The sequence below is a fragment of the Planococcus citri genome, chromosome 5 (genome assembly GCF_950023065.1).
Source record: "Planococcus citri chromosome 5, ihPlaCitr1.1, whole genome shotgun sequence".
Taxonomy (NCBI): domain Eukaryota; kingdom Metazoa; phylum Arthropoda; class Insecta; order Hemiptera; family Pseudococcidae; genus Planococcus; species Planococcus citri.
In genome coordinates, this window is record NC_088681.1 from 33,946,675 (window position 1) to 33,966,963 (window position 20,289).

The window sequence follows — 20,289 nt, forward strand, 5'->3', positions numbered from 1 at the left end:
GTAAATGAGAAAGAATAACAGAAGGAGCTGTTGTAATTAAAATTACCCTTATCATTAATAATTATTCTACCTCAACTTCAAAACTTTCACTCTGGCGCATAGGTATTCTCTTTGCCCCTTTAATCTATCATCCCACGGGCTCCATCCTACACATTCACAACGTCACTCGCCACCCTTGAGGGTCAGGCTGGTCAAGCCGTGTCGTATCAAATTCATTATACATTTCTCAATATTCTCGATACCCGTAAAACCATCCAACACGAGAACAATATCGAATTATACAGGGAAAAGGGGAGATTTAATTTCGTTGCGAGAAAATGAACCGGCGGGGCGCGGGGCGGCATGTTGGCCGGTGCCACGTGGTCTTAGTTACCTCTGTAAAATCACCCGATATAACCGCAACGTAAATGCTGTGGCCTAGTTCGATGTTAATGCCGCAACAAAGAAAAGCACGCCGCTAGAAGATGGATGTAATATGCTGACATCTTAATGTGCACCTGACCGCAACGAAAAAGCTGGCGAAATTCGAAACAGAATGGGAAAAAAACCTAAACTAAATGTAAAATGGCTTTTAGAACATTAGGTAGGGTACATTAAAGTTTACGAGGCGTTTCAGCTTCAGTGTCTTTTTCTTCCTTCTCACATTTTTCTCGTTAAATTATACGATACTGCGGAATATCTCTCAATTCTCGTACATGGGTGATACACCTGTACGTGAAACATGTGCTCTTATGTGGTAGAAGAATTCGATGACAGTGAAAACTTGCATCAGTTACTAATTACTCGGCACGTTTACCTCTGTCAGTAAGACTGAGACTGAAAAAGAAACGTCGTTTTCGGATTGTTCAAAATTTCAATCAATCACTAACTGTATCTGAAAAAGGGGTAAGTTGTACTTTGAAGACGTTTAGGATTATCAAAGTAATGAAAATTTGCTGAGTTTGTAATAAGTAATATCGTGCGAGCAAAAATGAACCGTGAACAGGGTTCTTTGAAGGGTAGGATATTCATTTCAATAAGTAACCTAGTCCTAAACTAAATCTTCTAATGTAAGTGTACGTTTCAAAATAAAATCTTATGTAGTTCCGGCAAGTCAATTCAATCAGTGAGATAAAGCACTACATCTGCAAGTATTTTTCCACTGTTCATCTTCGGACCCCTCAATTAATTTAACACTTGTGCAGAAATTTACAGTTCATTTTTACGGTTTTATTTCTTTTAAAAAGAGTGTGAAAGTAAAAATTCGCAGGTATTCGATTTTGTTAAAATGTAAGTGGGTAAGCACTAAGCACCTACCTATGTGGTTAATCTTGAGTTGAAACTTTCTCAAGAAATTACTCACAAGGAAAGTATCCTAATCGGCAAAAACATTTTAAAGTGGACAAAGAGGAATCGGCAGAGGACTCCAAAATACACCACCAGCCGAATTTCAAATGCTGAAATTCATTTTTCGATTTTTGACGAATTTTTGAAAATTATTCAAATTTGGACCAAAAGTACCCTAGCTAGTGAAAAAATCAAAATTCTGGAGCCTCGAGCAGATTTTTAAAAAAATGCTGTATGTATGGTGAAAATGAAATTCAGCTCTGATAAATTCGAATTCACCATCTTTATCACCCATTCGACCACTTTAGGTACATATTTTCAAATTTTTTTTGTGTCGGTCCTAATCCAAAATTTTCTCCTGTAAGTACTTACCTATTTATTAAAAAAAAAAAAAAAAAAAAAATGAAAATCAGCTACCTATAAGTATAGGCTTTAGAACAGTCGAAATAAAATCACCAATCAACTCGGGAGGTCAAAAAAAAAAGAGTACAAACCGAATTTCAGCTTTTTGGGTCAGTTGTATAAAATTATTTTTTTCAATTTTTGACCCAAACATAGTTTTTTTTAAAAATTCGTTAAAAATCGAAAAATGAATTTTAGCACCTGAAATTTTGACGTAATGTATTTTGAGGTCCTCTATCGATTCCCTTTTCGGTTGAGGTGCTTCCCTTTTTGACCTCCTGTTGCCTGTGAAAGGAGGAGGTCATATTCGTAGCCCAAAATTACCCTCATTTTTCATTTTTGAGCTCGCAACTCTTGGTAAGAAGCGATTTTAGACATTGAGTCTCATCTCGCTATTCAATTACTTTTTTTTTGCAACATTTCGCCCAATAGTTTGATTTGATTTTTCTTATGATGATGGATTAATAAAATAATAATGGTATAAGATTCAGTAGAATGTTACGGTTGAGTATTTCACTGAAATGGCGATAATTAGGTAGATGAATAGCTAAATAGGTACAAGAACGTGTGTATTACATTTGCTATCATTCTTATTCCGGTGGATCATTTATGATTAATGTGCAACTGTTTCAAATTTCTCAAGTCTTATCTATTTTCCATTTAGTTTTACAGTGAACTTACTTACGTCATTAGTTTATTAGAACTTATCAATTGAATGTGATTTTAATTAGTTTTCTTGCGAGTTTCATGTTACTAGATGATCTTGTCTCCTGTTTTAACTCGTAACGTCATTGAATCTCTTACTTGTGCATGACTTGTGTTTAATTTTTCGAAATTCCCAAACTCAAAATTTTTCATACCAATGAGTCAACGATTTCTTGCAAAATTTCAGCATATTTTCCTTCCCAGCATTTTTTTTCTGATTTTTTTTCAAGCATTGACACCGTCATACCGATGAAAAAAAAATTTCTGAGTATACCTTGCTTGTAAAACAAAGCGCGGAGAGATCTTGAAGCCAAAGGAAATTTGTAAAATTCCTGTGCCTTCTCATTTGTTGATAGTTGAAGAGAAGAACGCTTTGAAAGGATGAAAGAAATTTAGTATATGTAGGTAAAGTACCTACGGATTAAAAGAACACTTCGGTATTTTCATCGTAAAATCAAACCTTTGAGAGAGAAAATGATGAAAACTTTTTTGGCGAGGTAAGAGGGCGTTGATTAAGACACGTTTGATGGTTTGACGTAATAAAAACCGTGGCTGTTGATGAAAATAATTTTTGAACAACTGATTAGTTCAGATGGTCTGCTAAGATCGTCTTTTTTTGATTTTCATTCGAGACAAATTTTTTCGAATTGTCGAGGGAACTATTCTGGACAATTTTACGTCATAAAAGTTTTCTTCATTGAAAAAAATAATTTTCTTTTGCCTACGTTATTGTTTAAACCATTTTAACTCGTCTTAATCGTCTTAATTTCAATGAAACAATCCTCTTCGTTGGCGAAAGAATCGAGAAAAGTGGTATAAAAGATTTATACGAAATTAATCATGTCGAGAAAGTCGTAAAGAATTTGATGGCTCTTTTAATTCGCAATTTAAACGACAAAATGATACTTCGGTTACATATTTGACATAATAGCGTAATATATAAAACCCATTCGCCGAAATTTTATTCTCGTATTTTACGATCTGAATATTAAGCGTATAATACGTGGTATTTATTTTGTTTGGGCGCGTAAAAGCGCGATCTTTTCCATTGTTAATAATTCGACAAAAGAGATTTAAAAGGTCGGTATCCGCATCGACGTTCGCGTTATTAAGGAAACATTGTAAATATTAGCGCTTTCCAAGTGAACAGCGGAGGTATTTTTAAATGAAAATTGACACCTGGGAAATTCGGTGAAGCGTTTTATCATTACGAGATGTTTACTTTGGCACTTTAATTTGCTGATCGTGCAGTGCGCGGTGTGGAGAAAAATAAACGATACTTGCCGATGGATTCGTTTCGAAGAAAATACGAGTACGTATAGCGAAGAAGGAAAGGATGATTTTACAGCAAACAAAAAAAGTATAAGAAAAGAATAAGAAAAAGAGCTAGCATAGCCGCAGGAGAAAAACGAAACGAAAAGAATCCAGAATGGGTTATATGTATTTCAGATGCATCGATTTTTATCGATTAAATCGACAAAGACGCTAGACGATGTCAAGAGTAGTAATTGGATGAAAAGCATTTGTTGATAATGACGTTTGGAAATGGATTTTTACGCGTTTTTACGACGTAATTTTCGTTGCAAGTAAGTATGAAGAATGGAAAAAGCTACGGAAAAGAAACTTTTATCGTATGTCATTGTTATTTCATTCGACATTGTTGACGATATACTTATACTTCTTAACGCAATCGATAGATGCATGTAATTTGGCAATAGTTGGTTATGTGTGTGCTTTGCTTTCTCAAGTAGTTGATGTACGTAGATACGAGCATTTTGAACGAATCGTTATTATTCCGCTGCTGGTACGTACAATTTCTACATGAGATGGTTGATTTTTTTCGGCTCGAAAAAATTTTGTCGCTTTTTTTAGACGAGTAAATTGTAACGAGATGTCGTGTTTTGGTAACATTTGTCAACGATTCGCGCTGACGTAAAAGTTATGTACTAGAATCGATATACTTTTGCTCGAACAGACTTAACGAGAAAGCTTGGGTGAGGGTGAGATCGGCAGATTGAATGGCGTAGGTATTGATGAATGAAGATGTCTTTATTTGATTTGCTGACACCAAAAATAGACAAAAATGTGTTTTATGATTTTGTCCATGCTATTCTTTTTGCTATCAAGGGAACTGTGTTGAACAGAACTTAGCTAATTCTAAATGACGTACGTATTGGAAAAATTCCAGATTAAAATTTTTTCTTACTGGTATTGATTTTTAAATTTAATGTTTTTTTATTTTGAATGATTTAAAAGAAGGAAAAGTTAAGTGTCCCCAAATTATTTGAAATCTTAATTAAAAATCACGAAAGTATAACCTTTCATTGAAACGTCCATCTCCTGGTAATTCATTATCAGGTGTCGGACTGATATTCTGAAAAATAGCAACTCTAGTAACCTTTGAAACAATGAAGTAAACACATTTTTCAATTTTACCCTCGAAAACTAAAAACCCCTTTCTCTTCATTTTTTGAATAGATTACTAGATTTAATTTTCAAAGAATCAAAAACTTTACAAATGTTAGAATCAATTTTTTTTTAGGTTGGACACCTCAAAAGTTGATAGAAGAATTTTTGGAAAAAATCGAAATATCTTAGCCTACATTAGAGACATCTCACATTGACTTGAACAAAAATAATCTAGTAAAATTTAGTTTCAGAAATTTACTTGTTCCTTTTGTTGAAATCGTCAAAAAATCCTAATATTCGCCTAATTGCTGAGAAATTCCAGCTTTTTAGCCTAAACATCCAGAAAGTAGGTACCAATTTTTGCCAACTGCCGAATATATCATTTTGTGCCAATATTGTCAAAAGTCAACTCCATTTTAAGGGGTACATATGAGCGGAGGGGGGGGTGAACATTTTTTGGGAATACCTCTTTTGAGTATCTACTAGATGCTAGAAAATTAGAAAAATCGGTTCTCATGGTGCCGATAAAAATTTTTCCATTGTAATTTCAGAAGAGGGAGGGGGGTTCTCAAAAAGGAGGCTGGGGCTTTGAAACTTTCCACATGGAAGTTTCTTGATATAACTCACCTTCCATGCAAATAATATCAACTTAAAAGACTCGGGGGCCATTTCGGCCCTTTTGAGTGCCTATGGCCAAGTTTGAATTCGAAAAATCAACTTCGGTAGCTCAAAGAACTCAATTTTTTAATCTGTTTAGAAAAATTATCCAATTTTCATTCATATCTTCAAAGACGATGAAATTGTGCAGGTATTGAAAAAAAAAAACAATTTTTGAAAATGAAAGAAATGGTTCCTCTTGGTTTTGTTTGTGGTTCAGTATCTTTGGAAGTTTTAGCTCTTGCTGATCAGTTTTCGCTGGAGTACTTTCTGAGTCCAAAATGAGCAGAATAATTTCAAAACTGGTATTTGATTCAGTTAATGCGTGGGATCCGATCTAGGTGTATTTGTATGGAAAAGGTTGCACTGTAATCCATCGATTAGGCGATCTTTTCCGTAACTCGAGTTATTTTTAGCGCATTTCCAGTGTGAAAGCGGCTTAAGAGAGATTACCCCGCTGCGAAATGTGGGGTGGATAATAAAAGCTCTCCCGTATGAGAGTTTGTTTACACTTGCGCTGTCGATTGAAGAAGCCGCGTATCAATTTGCAACGATGTAAATATTTCATCGCGAGTGTTTGAAAATTGATGACCATTAATCATGAAAACTCATACTGTGGCGCAGTGTTTGATTCTTTCAAAGATTGAACGACTCGTTTAAATTTTGAATGGATTTTTTTGAGAACGTTTACGGAGCTGAAAATTCATACACGCTTTTGCTCGACAGTTTTCCATACATAACGAATAGCGTACGACTTGATAATGATTTAAGAGACATTTTATAGTATCTACTAAAAGTTGAAGTGATATTTTGGATGAGATGTTGCAATGATGAACGTTGCAATCATTCAGTTATCCGTAGTTTGATTCGGATAGTTTGAAAAAGAAAACTGAGAAAATGGCTCATAGGAATGAAATAAATGGCGTGTAAAAGTTGGATATTTTTTTATGTACCTATTGTAAATGTAAAAGAATGGTAGTTGGAATTTGTCTCGGCGTTATAGAAAGATTTGCTCAGCCAGTGTGTCGTAGGCCCTTGAGGCTTTAATCCGAGAAAAATGTAAGGGAATTTTTTAAAATACCCGAATTGATTGAATTTTAAAACTGCTTGGAAGTTTGTTCATTTATTTAAAAATTACTCGCGTACTGTTCTAAGTAACTTATTTCTGAACGAGTCAAGTTTTCAAATTCTATAGAAACGAATCGTAGTGATTGAGAAAAAATTTTCGATCGAAAGTTTCCCTACATCGACGTTCTACGTTTACAAATTTTGTTGAATTTTTCCAGCCAGTTATGTCTCAGCGTACTTGAGACTCTAAAATGCACTTAATATGAAGTTTTTATTCTTCTTTTAGAGTTTTCTTTAAAATATCGTATTAGTTGTGAAATCGTTGTCAGATTTACGTATTGAAGTACACAGAATATACGACCGAGTGGGTTGTTTTTTTTTCTTTCATTTTTCAATGGTAGACGAGTAAACTCATCCGAGATCCATTTGCTATCGCTTAAACGATTCGAATAAAGTTTCAAATTGACGGTTGGTGTGTGCGGAAAAATAATGTGAAATGCGATAAATTTAAAATAAAAACCATATACGAGCCCCGAATAGGGTTACCTGTAAAGCTTAACGTTCGTAGTGTTTTTACGATACAACAAACGCCTTTTTATGGTGATGACTTTTCTGCCGATGTGAAAATGGACTGCTGCTGGTATATACTCGTACATTATGTTTGTAGAAGAAAACGTTGAGATGTTTCATCTTGCTCGGATCGTTTTTATGAAAATAAATGTACAGGGTGATTCGACGAGCAATGCATTCATAATACGTTTTGTACGCAGTCTTTGTCGTTGTGAAAATGACGGTGACGTTGATCGATATTTCGCATTAATTATACGAAAACATCGAAACGTATCATTTCTGAAACCGGGGCAATATGTATTTGGGGATACAGTGGTGAGGAAAACATCGTTTGCTCTTCCTTTATTTTTTCGAAAGCGCAAACGAATAAAAAAATCCATCGATTGCGCTTGTCGTAAAATCTTGGGAAGTTGAATTAGGGGTTCCCAAAATGCGAGTAGTCGTATTTAATTTGTTTATCCATGAATAAAACAGAATGTAGAAGTTAATTTGCGAGTATTAATGTGTATTTGGGTATATCACAAATCACTAGGTTATCGTATAATTACATCAATATTCAACAAAATAACATCAAATTAGAAGGTGCTGAGTTTTGCAAATTCTAAAAGAAAAACAACCCGGCACTGCTTAAGCCCCTTAAGATCGCAAGAAGCCTTGCGAAAACGCAATTTTGTCCGAATTCATGAGTCCAGATAAAACTACAAAATTACATTTTTATGAATTTGTGATTGAAAAAAGAAAAGTCTATAAATTGGCACCAACAGGTATATTCCCAAATATTTTCTCAGGTTCAGAAAATTATGTTTCGATTTTTTTGTATAATTAATGCAAAACATTTTGAGAAGAAAATATTTTTAAAAAACAAATTTATCTAAAAATGAGCAATTTTCAATTTTTTACCGCTCAGTAGAACCCTAAAAGTGGTCTTAGATTTTGATGGAAATGTGCCAGTTGGATGCAGAATCGCATAACCTGTCTTTTGGAACTGGATCGTTTCTCCAAAACAGATTGATTATAGGAGCCAGAATGAAAAAAAACACAATTTTTTCGAAAATACCTCCTGTTTGAGGACCTATATCTTGCCTCCAGGAGCACCTGAACTAAAAATTTTTTGGAATGACTTTCGACTCAAAATGAAAATCTCCAACAAATTTGGTCATCATCCTCCGATATTTTTTTTGTTTTTAATTCACATTATATCTATACCTACACTCCTACAGGTCATAGAAGCTGAAAAAAATTAACGAGAATTCTGATTGAAAAATTTTGGCGAAAATTACTTTGAAAATGAGCCATAACTCAGCAGAAACAACTTTTAGATTTTTCAAAGAATTTTCCTCTGCACCTGCCTTCTCTTCAGTTCATTTGTTAGTAATTTTTTTCTTGACTATTTCGGATGTTTTAGTGAACAATTTTTTCAAAAAAAATTCTGCATCTTATGAGACGGTGCTAAAAGTTGAAAAAGTAATGAAAAATTCGCTCACAGTTCCTTGAATTTTGAACTTCAGTAGATCGTAAACGTAACTTTTTTGAAAATTTTCGAATGCTATATTCTGTTTCATTACCCGGCTTATGGATTACGTTCTTGTACATAATTGAAAATCTTACGGTACATTGGTGAATAATATTCTGCTCCTTTTCATCATTCTTCGAGTCATCGAACCTATGTATTTATAGTCTTGTATAGTACATTGTTGAATCACCGGAAGGAAAGTATGTACTTGGGACTGAAACACCCACTACAATATTCTCTGCATTAGTCTCAACAAGTCTTATCATCAGTACTGTAGCTTAGCAACCTTCAAACTTTTACAATAGATGGCTAGAATCGTAGACATCTTTCTTGTAGTATTTACGAAGGAAATAGTTGTTTGAGATCTCTCGATTAAGTTCGAGCTTCCAACACAAACACTCGATTGGCGAATTTACACCGAAGAACAACATATACCTGTTTGTACATTCATTAATTATTTGAGTACGACGTTAAGTGTAACTTCAATTTTCCATCTAATCTTTTTTATATTGATGTAAATTTCAAATGTCAATACCACATTTCCGTCGTAGTATTAAAAACGAATGAACGGTTCTAATTCGTTTACGTTATCGAGTGATTAAACGCCATAAATAACAATTGCTTTTCGCTATGTGTAGTATTCATATGTAACAAACGTAGATAGAGCACCTACTCGACGAAACACCCTATACGAGTATTCTTGGAAATAAGTCTTATATCAACTTTCAACCCGTAACCTCTTTAGATACAAGGTTAGATTTATACGAAAAGTGTATCTGGTGCTATGCGGCATGTCAGTAAAACGTCATGTCGGTCGTGGAATTGACGTTGAACATTGTTCGGAAAGGAATTCTGAATCGTTAATATACTCACCTCGTATATTTTTTTTTCAGCTTTTTAGAAAATCTCATAAACGTTAAAAAAACGACGCCACTTTGCCTTTTATATCCCGTGCAGAAAAAAAAGAGGAAATCTTTCTTTGGTTATAAAAATTATCCATACGAGAAGAATAACACTTCATTGATGAATATTTCGTCGCGTTAAAAGAACCGTGCTCATATCTGATGTTGAATTATACTCGTATATATAAGCTCTAGTTTATGTGTAAAGTTTTCGTTTTATGTGAACGATCGACTCGGGAATTGGGGTGATTTTATTCGCGTTATTTTCCTCGATAAATAAGTATCGAAATTTACTTTTCACTATAAATATACGACCAGTGAAATTTTCTGCTGTAATGTCGCTCTCTGTAGAACGTGTCTAGGTCATTTAAACTATCGAATTTGTATATTCATTCGTATCAGAATACCCACATTCGTTTGGAATGTACTGCTCCTCTCACTCTTCTCAAGTGTAGTCGATTTTGTTGACAATTTAGTGTGGGAGAAGAGCATATATTTTTGAAAAATTCAGTTTTTTTGAAACATTTGTAGGGTTTTATTCTATACGTAGTACCGTAAAGAGCAACAAGAAGACCAAACGTATGTGGTTTTGTTTCAAACGTAATACCGTAAAGAGCGACCCTCTATATGCGTGTATGTGTGTGCCGTGTATTTAGGCATATTTAGTCACGGTCATTAAAATATTGTCGCGATCGTTTTACTGCTCCCTATTCGAGCAAACAAAATTATTGTAAAACCACCTTACGGTTGGTCTTCTCGTTGCTCATTGGTTCTTTAGTTTTAAAGAAATCATATAAATATAAGCTGTATTTAGCTTACATTACGCATTCGTGTCCAGCTTCTTCAATATACGCTTCTCTCTACTGCTTAGTACACTCTTGCTTCTTTCATCTTTTCTCTCTCTCTTGCAGTGCGATCTTTCGCGCCCGCCTAAGGCAGTGCGAACTATCGCGCCCGCAACCAGTCTCCCTGCAGTGCGAACTTTCGCGCCAGCCTCTGGCAGTGCGAACTTTCGCGCCAGCAATAGCAGTGCGTATTTTCGCGCCCGCTTCGGCAGTGCGAATCTCCGCGCCCGCTCCCTCCTAGCAGTGCGAATTATCGCGCCGGCACCTAGGGTACTTAGGTATATAGGCTAGGTACACGATTCAGTGTATGTAGGTTGATATTTACGCGTCCGCGACCCATCAGTCCTACAAGTGGTGCCGAAACCCGGGACCTTTAGAAATTTCATTGCTTAGTATTTTTTTTTGCTTTCCCCTTTGAATTTTTTTTCGTTTTCGTTCATTTTTCGTTCCGGTTAATTTCTTTAATTTTTTTCGATCGTTCTGATTTTTTTTCACAATTGAAAAATTTTGTTTTCAAAAATGAATACCACCGCACCACCCAGCACAACTATAAATACTCCTACAACTAGTATTCCTACTACCATGCATCCGAATGGTATGCCTATTCTTACTCCACAACAAACTCCTATTTCGGATCCTATATTCTCTCTACATCGACCAACATTTCCGACCATAACGAGAGTAGATAAAATACAACTGCCTGAATTTTTATATTCAAATCCTGGCTTATGGTATACTCTTGCTGAAAGGCAATTAAAAACACACAGAATTCATGACCTTGAGGAAAAATTAGGCACTATCACTGTTAAGTTGCCTCCTGAGGTACTTGGTCGTTGTAGTGATATTTTAGAGTCAAAACTTTCTGCAGCCATAGTCTATGAACAACTCAAGGATCGAGTCATTTCCCTCTATAAAGTTTCAGAGGAGGAAAAACTTGACGAATTGTTAAGAAAAGTAGAGCTAGGTACCCGAAAGCCCTCTGCTCTTCTCAATGATATGAAAATTCTCGCTGGTCCTTATTACAATGACGAATTAGTCAAACGATTATGGATTCAACGTTTACCTCCTAGAATGCAGGAGCATATCAGCATCCATAAAGTACCTCTGGACTCACTGGCGAGTATGGCTGATTCCTTACACTCAATTATGGGAAATTCATCAGGCTCTATCGCTAGTATTTCTACACCTGCCGTTCCTGAAATTCCAACCCCAACTTTGGATAAAATAACTGAGCAATTGAACAAACTTACTCAGCAAGTTGCATCTTTAACTGCTTCCCGAGACAGTAGGTCCAGGGAACGCTCACCCTCAAGAGGAAGATCTCCATCCAGACCAAGAAATCGTTCTCAATCAAGGAATAGAAATTATCGTTACTGCTGGTATCATTATCGATTTGGAGCAGAAGCTACTAAATGCGTTCAGCCTTGCCAATTTGTAAATTCTACTCCATCACCCAACCCAACCTCTGGAGCTGGTGGCTCCGGGGCCAATTCGGGAAACTAACTCGGGGGTACGTGGCAGCGGCACACCAACCTCATTATTCGTCATCTCGCCGCCTACATGTTCGTGACCTCACCACCAAACATGAATTTTTAATCGATTCTGGTTCAGATTTTTCTGTCTTACCTCCACGCTATTCGAGATTCAACGGCACTAACAAATCAAAACTAACTCCAATTTTCTCAGTATTTGGTGCCAATAATAGTCGCATCAATACTTACGGATACGAAACACGTACAATTGATTTAGGACTCTCAAAGAAATTCGAGTGGACTTTCATCATAGCAGATGTAGACAGACCAATAATAGGCGCCGATTTTCTTTACGAATTCAACTTAATCCCTGATCTACGACTACAAAAATTAATCGAATCTGGCCAACACACCGTAAAATGCACCAGTAAAAAACCTCGTACCTCTGGTGTTCACATTATTTCTCAGCCAGATGATGCCTACTCTCAACTACTTGCAAAATACCCATCTCTCATCAGACCTGCTCCATTTCTTGAAACACCAAAGCATCCTGTTGAGCACTACATTGAAACCACAGGACCACCAGTGTTTGCAAAACCTCGTCGCCTGCGCCATGAAATGTTCGTAAGGGCGAAAAAGGAATTTGATGAGATGTTGAGACTTGGTATAGTTCGTCGCTCAAAATCTCCATGGGCTTCTCCACTACTACTTCGTGAAAAAGGAGCCAATGAACTTCGACCTTGTGGTGATTACCGTCAGTTAAATACCATCACCACACCAGATCGTTATCCACTTCCAAACATGAATGATGTTCCGCCAAAAATACAACACGCCAAATTATTTTCAGTTATTGATTTGGTCAAAGCATTCCACCATATTCCAGTTCGCGAATGTGACATTGAAAAAACTGCTGTCACAACACCATTTGGGTTATTCGAATACCTGAGAATGCCGTTTGGTTTGCGCAATGCTCCTCAAACCTATCAACGTTTTATGGACGCCATGTTCAGGGACTTTGATTTCGTCATCTGTTATCTCGATGACATTTTAATTTTCTCAGCTAACGAAGAAGAGCATTTACGCCACCTTGAAATGGTCCTAAAACGACTTCATGAATACGGTCTTACCATTAATCCTCGTAAATGCCAGCTAGGGAAAACCAAAGTCAAGTTTCTAGGACATGATGTTTCAGCTGAAGGTTTTGAACCAACTGAATCCAACGTAGAACGCATACTAAAATTGCCTCTACCTCAAAATGTTCATGAGCTCAGGCGTGCAATCGGCTCATTCTCATTTTACCGAGCCCACATGCCTAATATCGCTTCACTACTTGCTCCCTTAAATGACATGATTAAGGGACATCCCAAAAAACGAGATAAAACTCCAGTCAACTGGACTGAGGACACTAAAAAAGCCTTTGAAGAATGCAAAAAGCTACTCGCCTCAGCCACTCAACTTGCAGTTCCAAATTTTTCCTGTCCATTCATGCTCACTACAGATGCCTCAGACATTGCCATAGGGGCTGTACTCGAACAAATGCGCCCTGATGGTACTATTGAGCCATTAGGATTTTTCTCTCAAAAACTAACTGAGCCACAACAGAGATATCCAGTTTATGATAGAGAGTTATTAGCTATCTACGAAGCTGTCCAGCATTTTCGCCATCTTATTGAAGGACATCCTGATTTCACCGTGTATACTGATCATCAGCCTCTCACTTTTGCTTACACAAAACAGCCAATCAGCAACAAGCGATACAATGCACGCAGAGCTGCCCATTTGGACTCTATTGCCCAACTCACCACCAACATCAAATATGTTGCTGGCAAAGCAAACATCGTTGCTGATATGCTGAGTCGCATCAATTCTATCTCTGCCTCTGTAACTCCAGAAGAAATTGCACAAGCTCAAAATACTTGTCCCGAACTACAAGCCTGGAAAAATGGTACTTCATTAATACCTTTGAAGCTCTCAGGTTACTTACTACCTGATGGCACTTCAATTTGGTGTCATGAAAATGAAAACAATGGCCCCAAACAAATGTATGTACCCTCAACACTCAGGATGAAAGTTTTTCAACAAGTGCACGACTTATCTCATCCAGGTCCTAAAGCTACTTTAAATCTGGTTAAAAAACGATATATTTGGCCAGGTATCAATCAAGATGTACGTTTATGGGCCAAAGCATGCCAACCCTGCCAGAAAAACAAAACCAGCAGGCACACTCACTCACCATACCAACCTCTTCCACTTTCAGACAAACTAGACCATGTTCACATTGACATTGTTGGACCATTAGCAGAAAGTAATGGAAAAAAATATCTGCTAACAATGATTGATCGTTTCTCACGTTGGTGTGAATACATTCCAATTCGTAACATTGAAGCTGAAACTGTTGCAAGAAAATTCTTTGAAGAGTGGGTATGTAGGTATGGTGTTCCTAAGCAAGTTACAACTGATAGGGGTACTCAGTTCACCTCAGCTCTACATGGTGAATTAATAGCACTTTTGGGGGCAGATCACATCACCACAACTGCTTATCACCCCTCAGCAAATGGCATCATAGAAAGAACACATCGCCGCCTCAAACAGGCATTGAGATGCCATAAAAAAACATGGACTGAAGCTCTTCCTGTTGTCTTACTGGGATTTCGTTCTGTGTGTAGAGAAGATTTTCCTTATTCACCTGCAGAAGCTCTATTTGGCCAATCCCTTAGATTACCTGGTGAATTTTTCGAAACTCATACAACAACTAGCACTCTACCTCTTCCTGCATACATAAACCAGCTTAAAACATGGTTTAAAGAATTTCGTCCTTGCCCAGCAGAGCATAAAACCTCACGATCATTTTTTGTACATAAAGATTTAAACACATGTACTAAAGTATACATACGTGTTGACAAAGCAAGGAAACCTCTGGATTGTGTATACGAAGGACCCTATCCAGTTATCCAGCGCCATAATAAATACTTTATACTCGATGTAAATGGCAAGCAAAATACAGTTTCAATTGACCGTTTAAAGCCAGCATATTTTTTTATGGCGCCACCAAACGAAACAGAGGACATTAAAAATATTCCCCTACACAATAATGAAGCAGCTAATATACCATGGTCTACACTACCATATGAAGTTGACAATTCTGTTAGAACACAAAGCGTTGCCGACAAGGGTAATAAAACACCTATTAATATTTCTTCCAACTCTACATATACTCGTGCTGGAAGATTGGTGCAGGCACCCTCTCGCCTTGGCTACCTAAATAGTTTGACAAAAAATCATGCGCGACATGTATCTTGGGCTACTACTCTCGTCACCATATACAAATACAATAAAAACTAAACCTTTTTTTACGATGTACCTTTTTTCCCCAAATCTATTTCTTCAATTCATTCAGTCATTCATCTCCTTGCAACCGGTGGTGTTTTACTGTTCTCTGTTAATTTTTTTACATACGTACCTACCTCTTTAAAAATGTCTAAGTCAATGCAACAAAAAGTAGAAGAATTACTCTTTCAAACCTTTGGGACATTAGACCCAGCTTACTATGAAAAATTGGCCTCAGACTACTGGGATGATATCTTGGATTTGGACACAGACAAATCAATTCTTAATTCGCCTCCATCTTCACCAAGACCTCCAACTCCTGACATCAACTTGGAGGGAAAAAAGGTACCTGTTCCAATGCAACCCAACAGACTGGAATCTCCACCTCCGAGGGTGAAAAGGCAGCCACCACCTCCGGATACTTACCCTTCATCCGAGCCAAAAATGATCAGATTGAAAACTATACTTCCTGCACCTCCACAGCAACCATCTACAACCTCCAAGAAGAATCGCCGCGGCCTTCTTGCCAGAAAAAAGTCACGTATGTCACGTAAACGTCAACATACTTCATGTAAGATGTAAATTTGCCTATTTCTTACAATTTTTTTTACCCAATTTTTCGCTCTTATTTTTACTTGTTTTTTCAATTGGGTAATGCACTTTTGTTATGTTTAAGTTTTGCATTTTTTTTTCAATTTCTTTTTAGAAAAACCCATTTTTTTCAATTTTTTTTTCTAATTTTTAGTCGGCTCCGCCTCTAGGGGGGGAGTCTTGTAGGGTTTTATTCTATACGTAGTACCGTAAAGAGCAACAAGAAGACCAAACGTATGTGGTTTTGTTTCAAACGTAATACCGTAAAGAGCGACCCTCTATATGCGTGTATGTGTGTGCCGTGTATTTAGGCATATTTAGTCACGGTCATTAAAATATTGTCGCGATCGTTTTACTGCTCCCTATTCGAGCAAACAAAATTATTGTAAAACCACCTTACGGTTGGTCTTCTCGTTGCTCATTGGTTCTTTAGTTTTAAAGAAATCATATAAATATAAGCTGTATTTAGCTTACATTACGCATTCGTGTCCAGCTTCTTCAATATACGCTTCTCTCTACTGCTTCGTACACTCTTGCTTCTTTCATCTTTTCTCTCTCTCTTGCAGTGCGATCTTTCGCGCCCGCCTAAGGCAGTACGAACTATCGCGCCCGCAACCAGTCTCCCTGCAGTGCGAACTTTCGCGCCAGCCTCTGGCAGTGCGAACTTTCGCGCCAGCAATAGCAGTGCGTATTTTCGCGCCCGCTTCGGCAGTGCGAATCTCCGCGCCCGCTTCGGCAGTGCGAATCTCCGCGCCCGCTCCCTCCTAGCAGTGCGAATTATCGCGCCGGCACCTAGGGTACTTAGGTATATAGGCTAGGTACACGATTCAGTGTATGTAGGTTGATATTTACGCGTCCGCGACCCATCAGTCCTACACATTGAATGAAAAAAATGCGTTGCAGCTATGCCAAGTAGCGTAGAGTGTAACTTTTTTTGATAAAAGAAGTGAAACTTCAATTTTTTATATTTAAATGAAAAAGTCAATTCGTAAAAGTGCATGTTTGAACTTGAATTATGATGTGTTTTGGAGCGATATTATTCATTTTTTTTAAATTTGGGAATTCCAAAGAAATTCAAGGGTTTTTATTAAAAATTGAAAAATCATAAATCTGAATATCATATTTCCAAGTTTTACGACTGAATTTTTCGAGAGAAGAGAAGGAATAAACTTGATGGAGAAATGAGAAACGTCATGCTCCAGGTTCCATAAAAATCTTGAAAAGGTCCTCAGAAGTCCTACTTTTTGATCTTGCTTATCGACTTTTTATGTAAAGGATCATATCAGTTTTTTAAACACGAAAAATTAGATTTTTAACAAATTCTGTGATGTTTTTTCGGGTTGAGAGTTTCATAGCAATTTTGAGTTTCCTATCTCTGAAGTGGTGAATTAAAATTAATAACGTTTCAAAATAAAGAAATATACAGAAATTTGGAAAAATTGTAATTTCTGGTCCTTTATACCTATTACTTTCTTTCTTGTGAATTCTTGATAAATTATATCTATTGCAATCACTTAATTTCTTCTATAAAAATTCGACTAAAAATCGATTCGATTCTTTATGAAATATCTATAGAATTTGAACTTGTATTCCGTCGATTTTTTTTTTGCTTAGAATAAAAGAACTTTTTTTTCTCGTCATTTTCAAAAAGTACTTGATGTTTTTGTCGCATTACGATGTTTTATTATCGACGGAAATTACACGTTTTCCTGTTTAAATTCTAATCATATTAATGATGAAATGAAAAAAGCATCGTTCCTGATGCTTTTCAAGCTTGATTTCCCCTTTCATACTTTCGGAACTCATTTTTTCCAGGGCGTATTTCAGTATTTTAGCTGTTTAATTATCAGATCATTAACATGAATTTATCAAATTCTTCATTCGAGTAATTTTGGTACAGATGAAATACCTCTAATGAGGGTCTTTTTTTACTGTCTTAATTATTTATTTTATTTTTAAGAACGATTTTGGAATTTTGGGATGTGTGTGTGTGTGTGCGTACTTTCCTTTGAACGTATAAAAATTCCAACCTCGCAAGTCCATTTGGTCAGACTGGAGAAACGACATACGATTTTTCAAGGTTAAAAAGATACGAAACGGTTTTGGCTCCTCGCACCCTTCATTTAAAAAAATGCGTATTGTTGGATACATAATTTATGTTATAGGTACGACTTTTGATCCGATTTCGATCGATTCCTTTCTCGATTTTTTTTTTTAGCTTCCTCCCATTTCTCCCTTGAACAGATTTTATGCACGGTCTTATCTAAAATTCCAATGAGTTGATTGAGCGTTACAGCTTGAAAGATCAGGCTAAAAATTATTTTCAGCTTTCGAGCTCCAGCGTTGGATGAAATCTCTCAACCTGCAGATTTTCTGCCTTTTTAAATTTTAAGCAAAATTGATAAAGTAAGGGGAGTAAAATTCGTGTTAAAAATAAACGCCGTATAGTATTTTCGATAGATGTAAGTCAAGTACCTACATACCTATGCACGGTGATCGTATAGCGAGGGTTTGATATAGTCGTTGAAAATATTTCACAATGGTTTTCCTGGTAATTAGCGCTCGTTTGAAGTTGACGTACTCAAATTTCGAGCGTTTTTTATACTATTTTTTTATTCATTATCTCTTTATTTGGAAGGCGCGTAATCGCGAAGAGGACCAGAAGCAAGAGGCACTGCTTGCATGATGAATTTTTAATTACTTAGTGTTGCTGCTGCGATATTTAGGTATGAATTTTTGTCTATCGGAATTTTCCCGCTACCGATGCGTATAATGCTTATTCGAAGGGTAAAAATAATTTAAAACGTTGGAAAATGAAAAGCGAGATGAGAATTCAATTCGGATATACGTGTAGGACGGGGCTTAAATTGTAGAAAAATAAGTTTCTGCCCACGTTTATGAAACGGTGAAAAATATATTTATCAGTTTTTTCAAAAGTAAACGTCCTTCGGTTGTTGGAAAGTTGAAAAACTTACTAACAAAGGTAATAAAGGAAATTCTTCGACGGTGAAAAAATACTCGTATACAGACACGAGATGAGAGAAGTTTCGCAGAATGTTGGAAATTAAAAAAAATACCTGTTTAACGGGAAATTTCTCAATAGAATGTTTTCAGCCTAAAGGTGTTATAGGAATAAGTTGAAAGTTTCGACGAGTTATACGATGGAAAATTATTTTCAAACGAAATATTTTTTTACACTGTGTATTATAGATAAAGGCATATAACACTTATATTAATATAAATTTTTCTTCTTCTTTTGTGCAGGTGACTCGAGCCAATTTATGTGAAGACTGTTTGAGAAACTGTTTGGGAATTTGAAATTAAATTATTTGTATCTGTTATGACAAAAAGCTCCTGTTAATGGTGAGTGAATATATATAAGTTATTATCATTTTTTTTTTTTTTTTTTGAAAACGAATTCGCGTTTATGGTATGAAAAAAATTAAAGTCATCGTGAAATTTTTTTACTGCTGCTGTACGCTGAGATTCGCCTGAGTTATTATGGTTTTCTGTATAGAGAAACCCAATTTCGAGATGTAATTTTCATAAAAGAAAATTAGCTTTAGAAACGGCATCGTTGTTATGTGTAAACGTATATGTTTGTGAGCGATGAAATCAAGAGCATTGTGTCTTTATATTGACTCGCGAGAGCAGGTGCAGCTTGAATTATACCAACTGAGCTCGTCGCTAAATAATTATCCTTTCAGTTGAGACCCTAGACCCTTGTGACAAATGAGATACCGTACATTTTTTGCGATCGTTTTCGCAAATTGGAATTGATTTTTCTTACGGCTTGATGTTATTGTAGGTATAAAAGTACAGTTTCGAAATCGCAAAAGAAAGAGCTCTCAGCTTATAAATTTTTTTTGTGTGTATATAATGATCGGAAGTGAACTCCTAACACATTTCATGGGGTTTCAAAGTAGTTTAGTTTTTGTCATCGAAGTGAAATTCTGTTTCTACTCGTGATTTTCCGTGCGGAGAGCAGAGAGGGGTTCAAATTAATTTCGTATTCAGCTAATAAAATTTTTCATCTTATTTTTCCGTTTTACTTGTGATTTTCATTTTTATGAAGGTGTAGGTACGCAATAATTGACAAGTAAAATTACGAGAAAAAAAATCAGGAATACTCAACCAACCAAAAAATATGAAATACGATTAAAAAAGTTCTCGAAAAGAAGCATACTACCTAGAGTTTTTGGGTTTCTTTTTTTTTTTTGAAACACTGTTCTTCTATTTTCCAGCCTCTATGCTTTCTAAATACGATCATTTTAAGGAGTCACAGTTTTCTCAAATTTGTAGTATTTCATCAAAAAATTGAATGTATTTTTTGAGTATGTTGTTCAATGGAGAACACGATAGGTACATACTACATACACTTAATTACTTCTTTCTGTGAAACATGAAAATTCTGGGAACCTAAACGTGGGTGAATTGGGATTTCTCTCCGATATGAGATAATTCTTTTGAAATTACAATTAATTTGAAACTATTCAATGATG

The 20,289-nt window shown here is 36.1% G+C and overlaps 1 protein-coding gene across 2 annotated transcripts in view; it reads left to right on the forward strand.

Annotated features, from left to right (window-relative positions):
* bsk (mitogen-activated protein kinase dJNK) overlaps nt 1-20,289 on the forward strand; it is a 66,127-nt gene that overhangs the window by 19,819 nt on the left and 26,019 nt on the right. The window contains exons 1-2 of one of the 2 annotated variants that reach the window (XM_065367642.1): nt 11,576-11,585; nt 19,052-19,150. In XM_065367642.1, the coding sequence (XP_065223714.1) occupies nt 19,148-19,150 (3 nt within the window). In that variant the 5' untranslated portion in view covers nt 11,576-11,585; nt 19,052-19,147. Of the gene's footprint in view, nt 1-11,575; nt 11,586-19,051; nt 19,151-20,289 lie in introns of those variants that run through there. The other variant, XM_065367641.1, reaches the window with a different exon arrangement.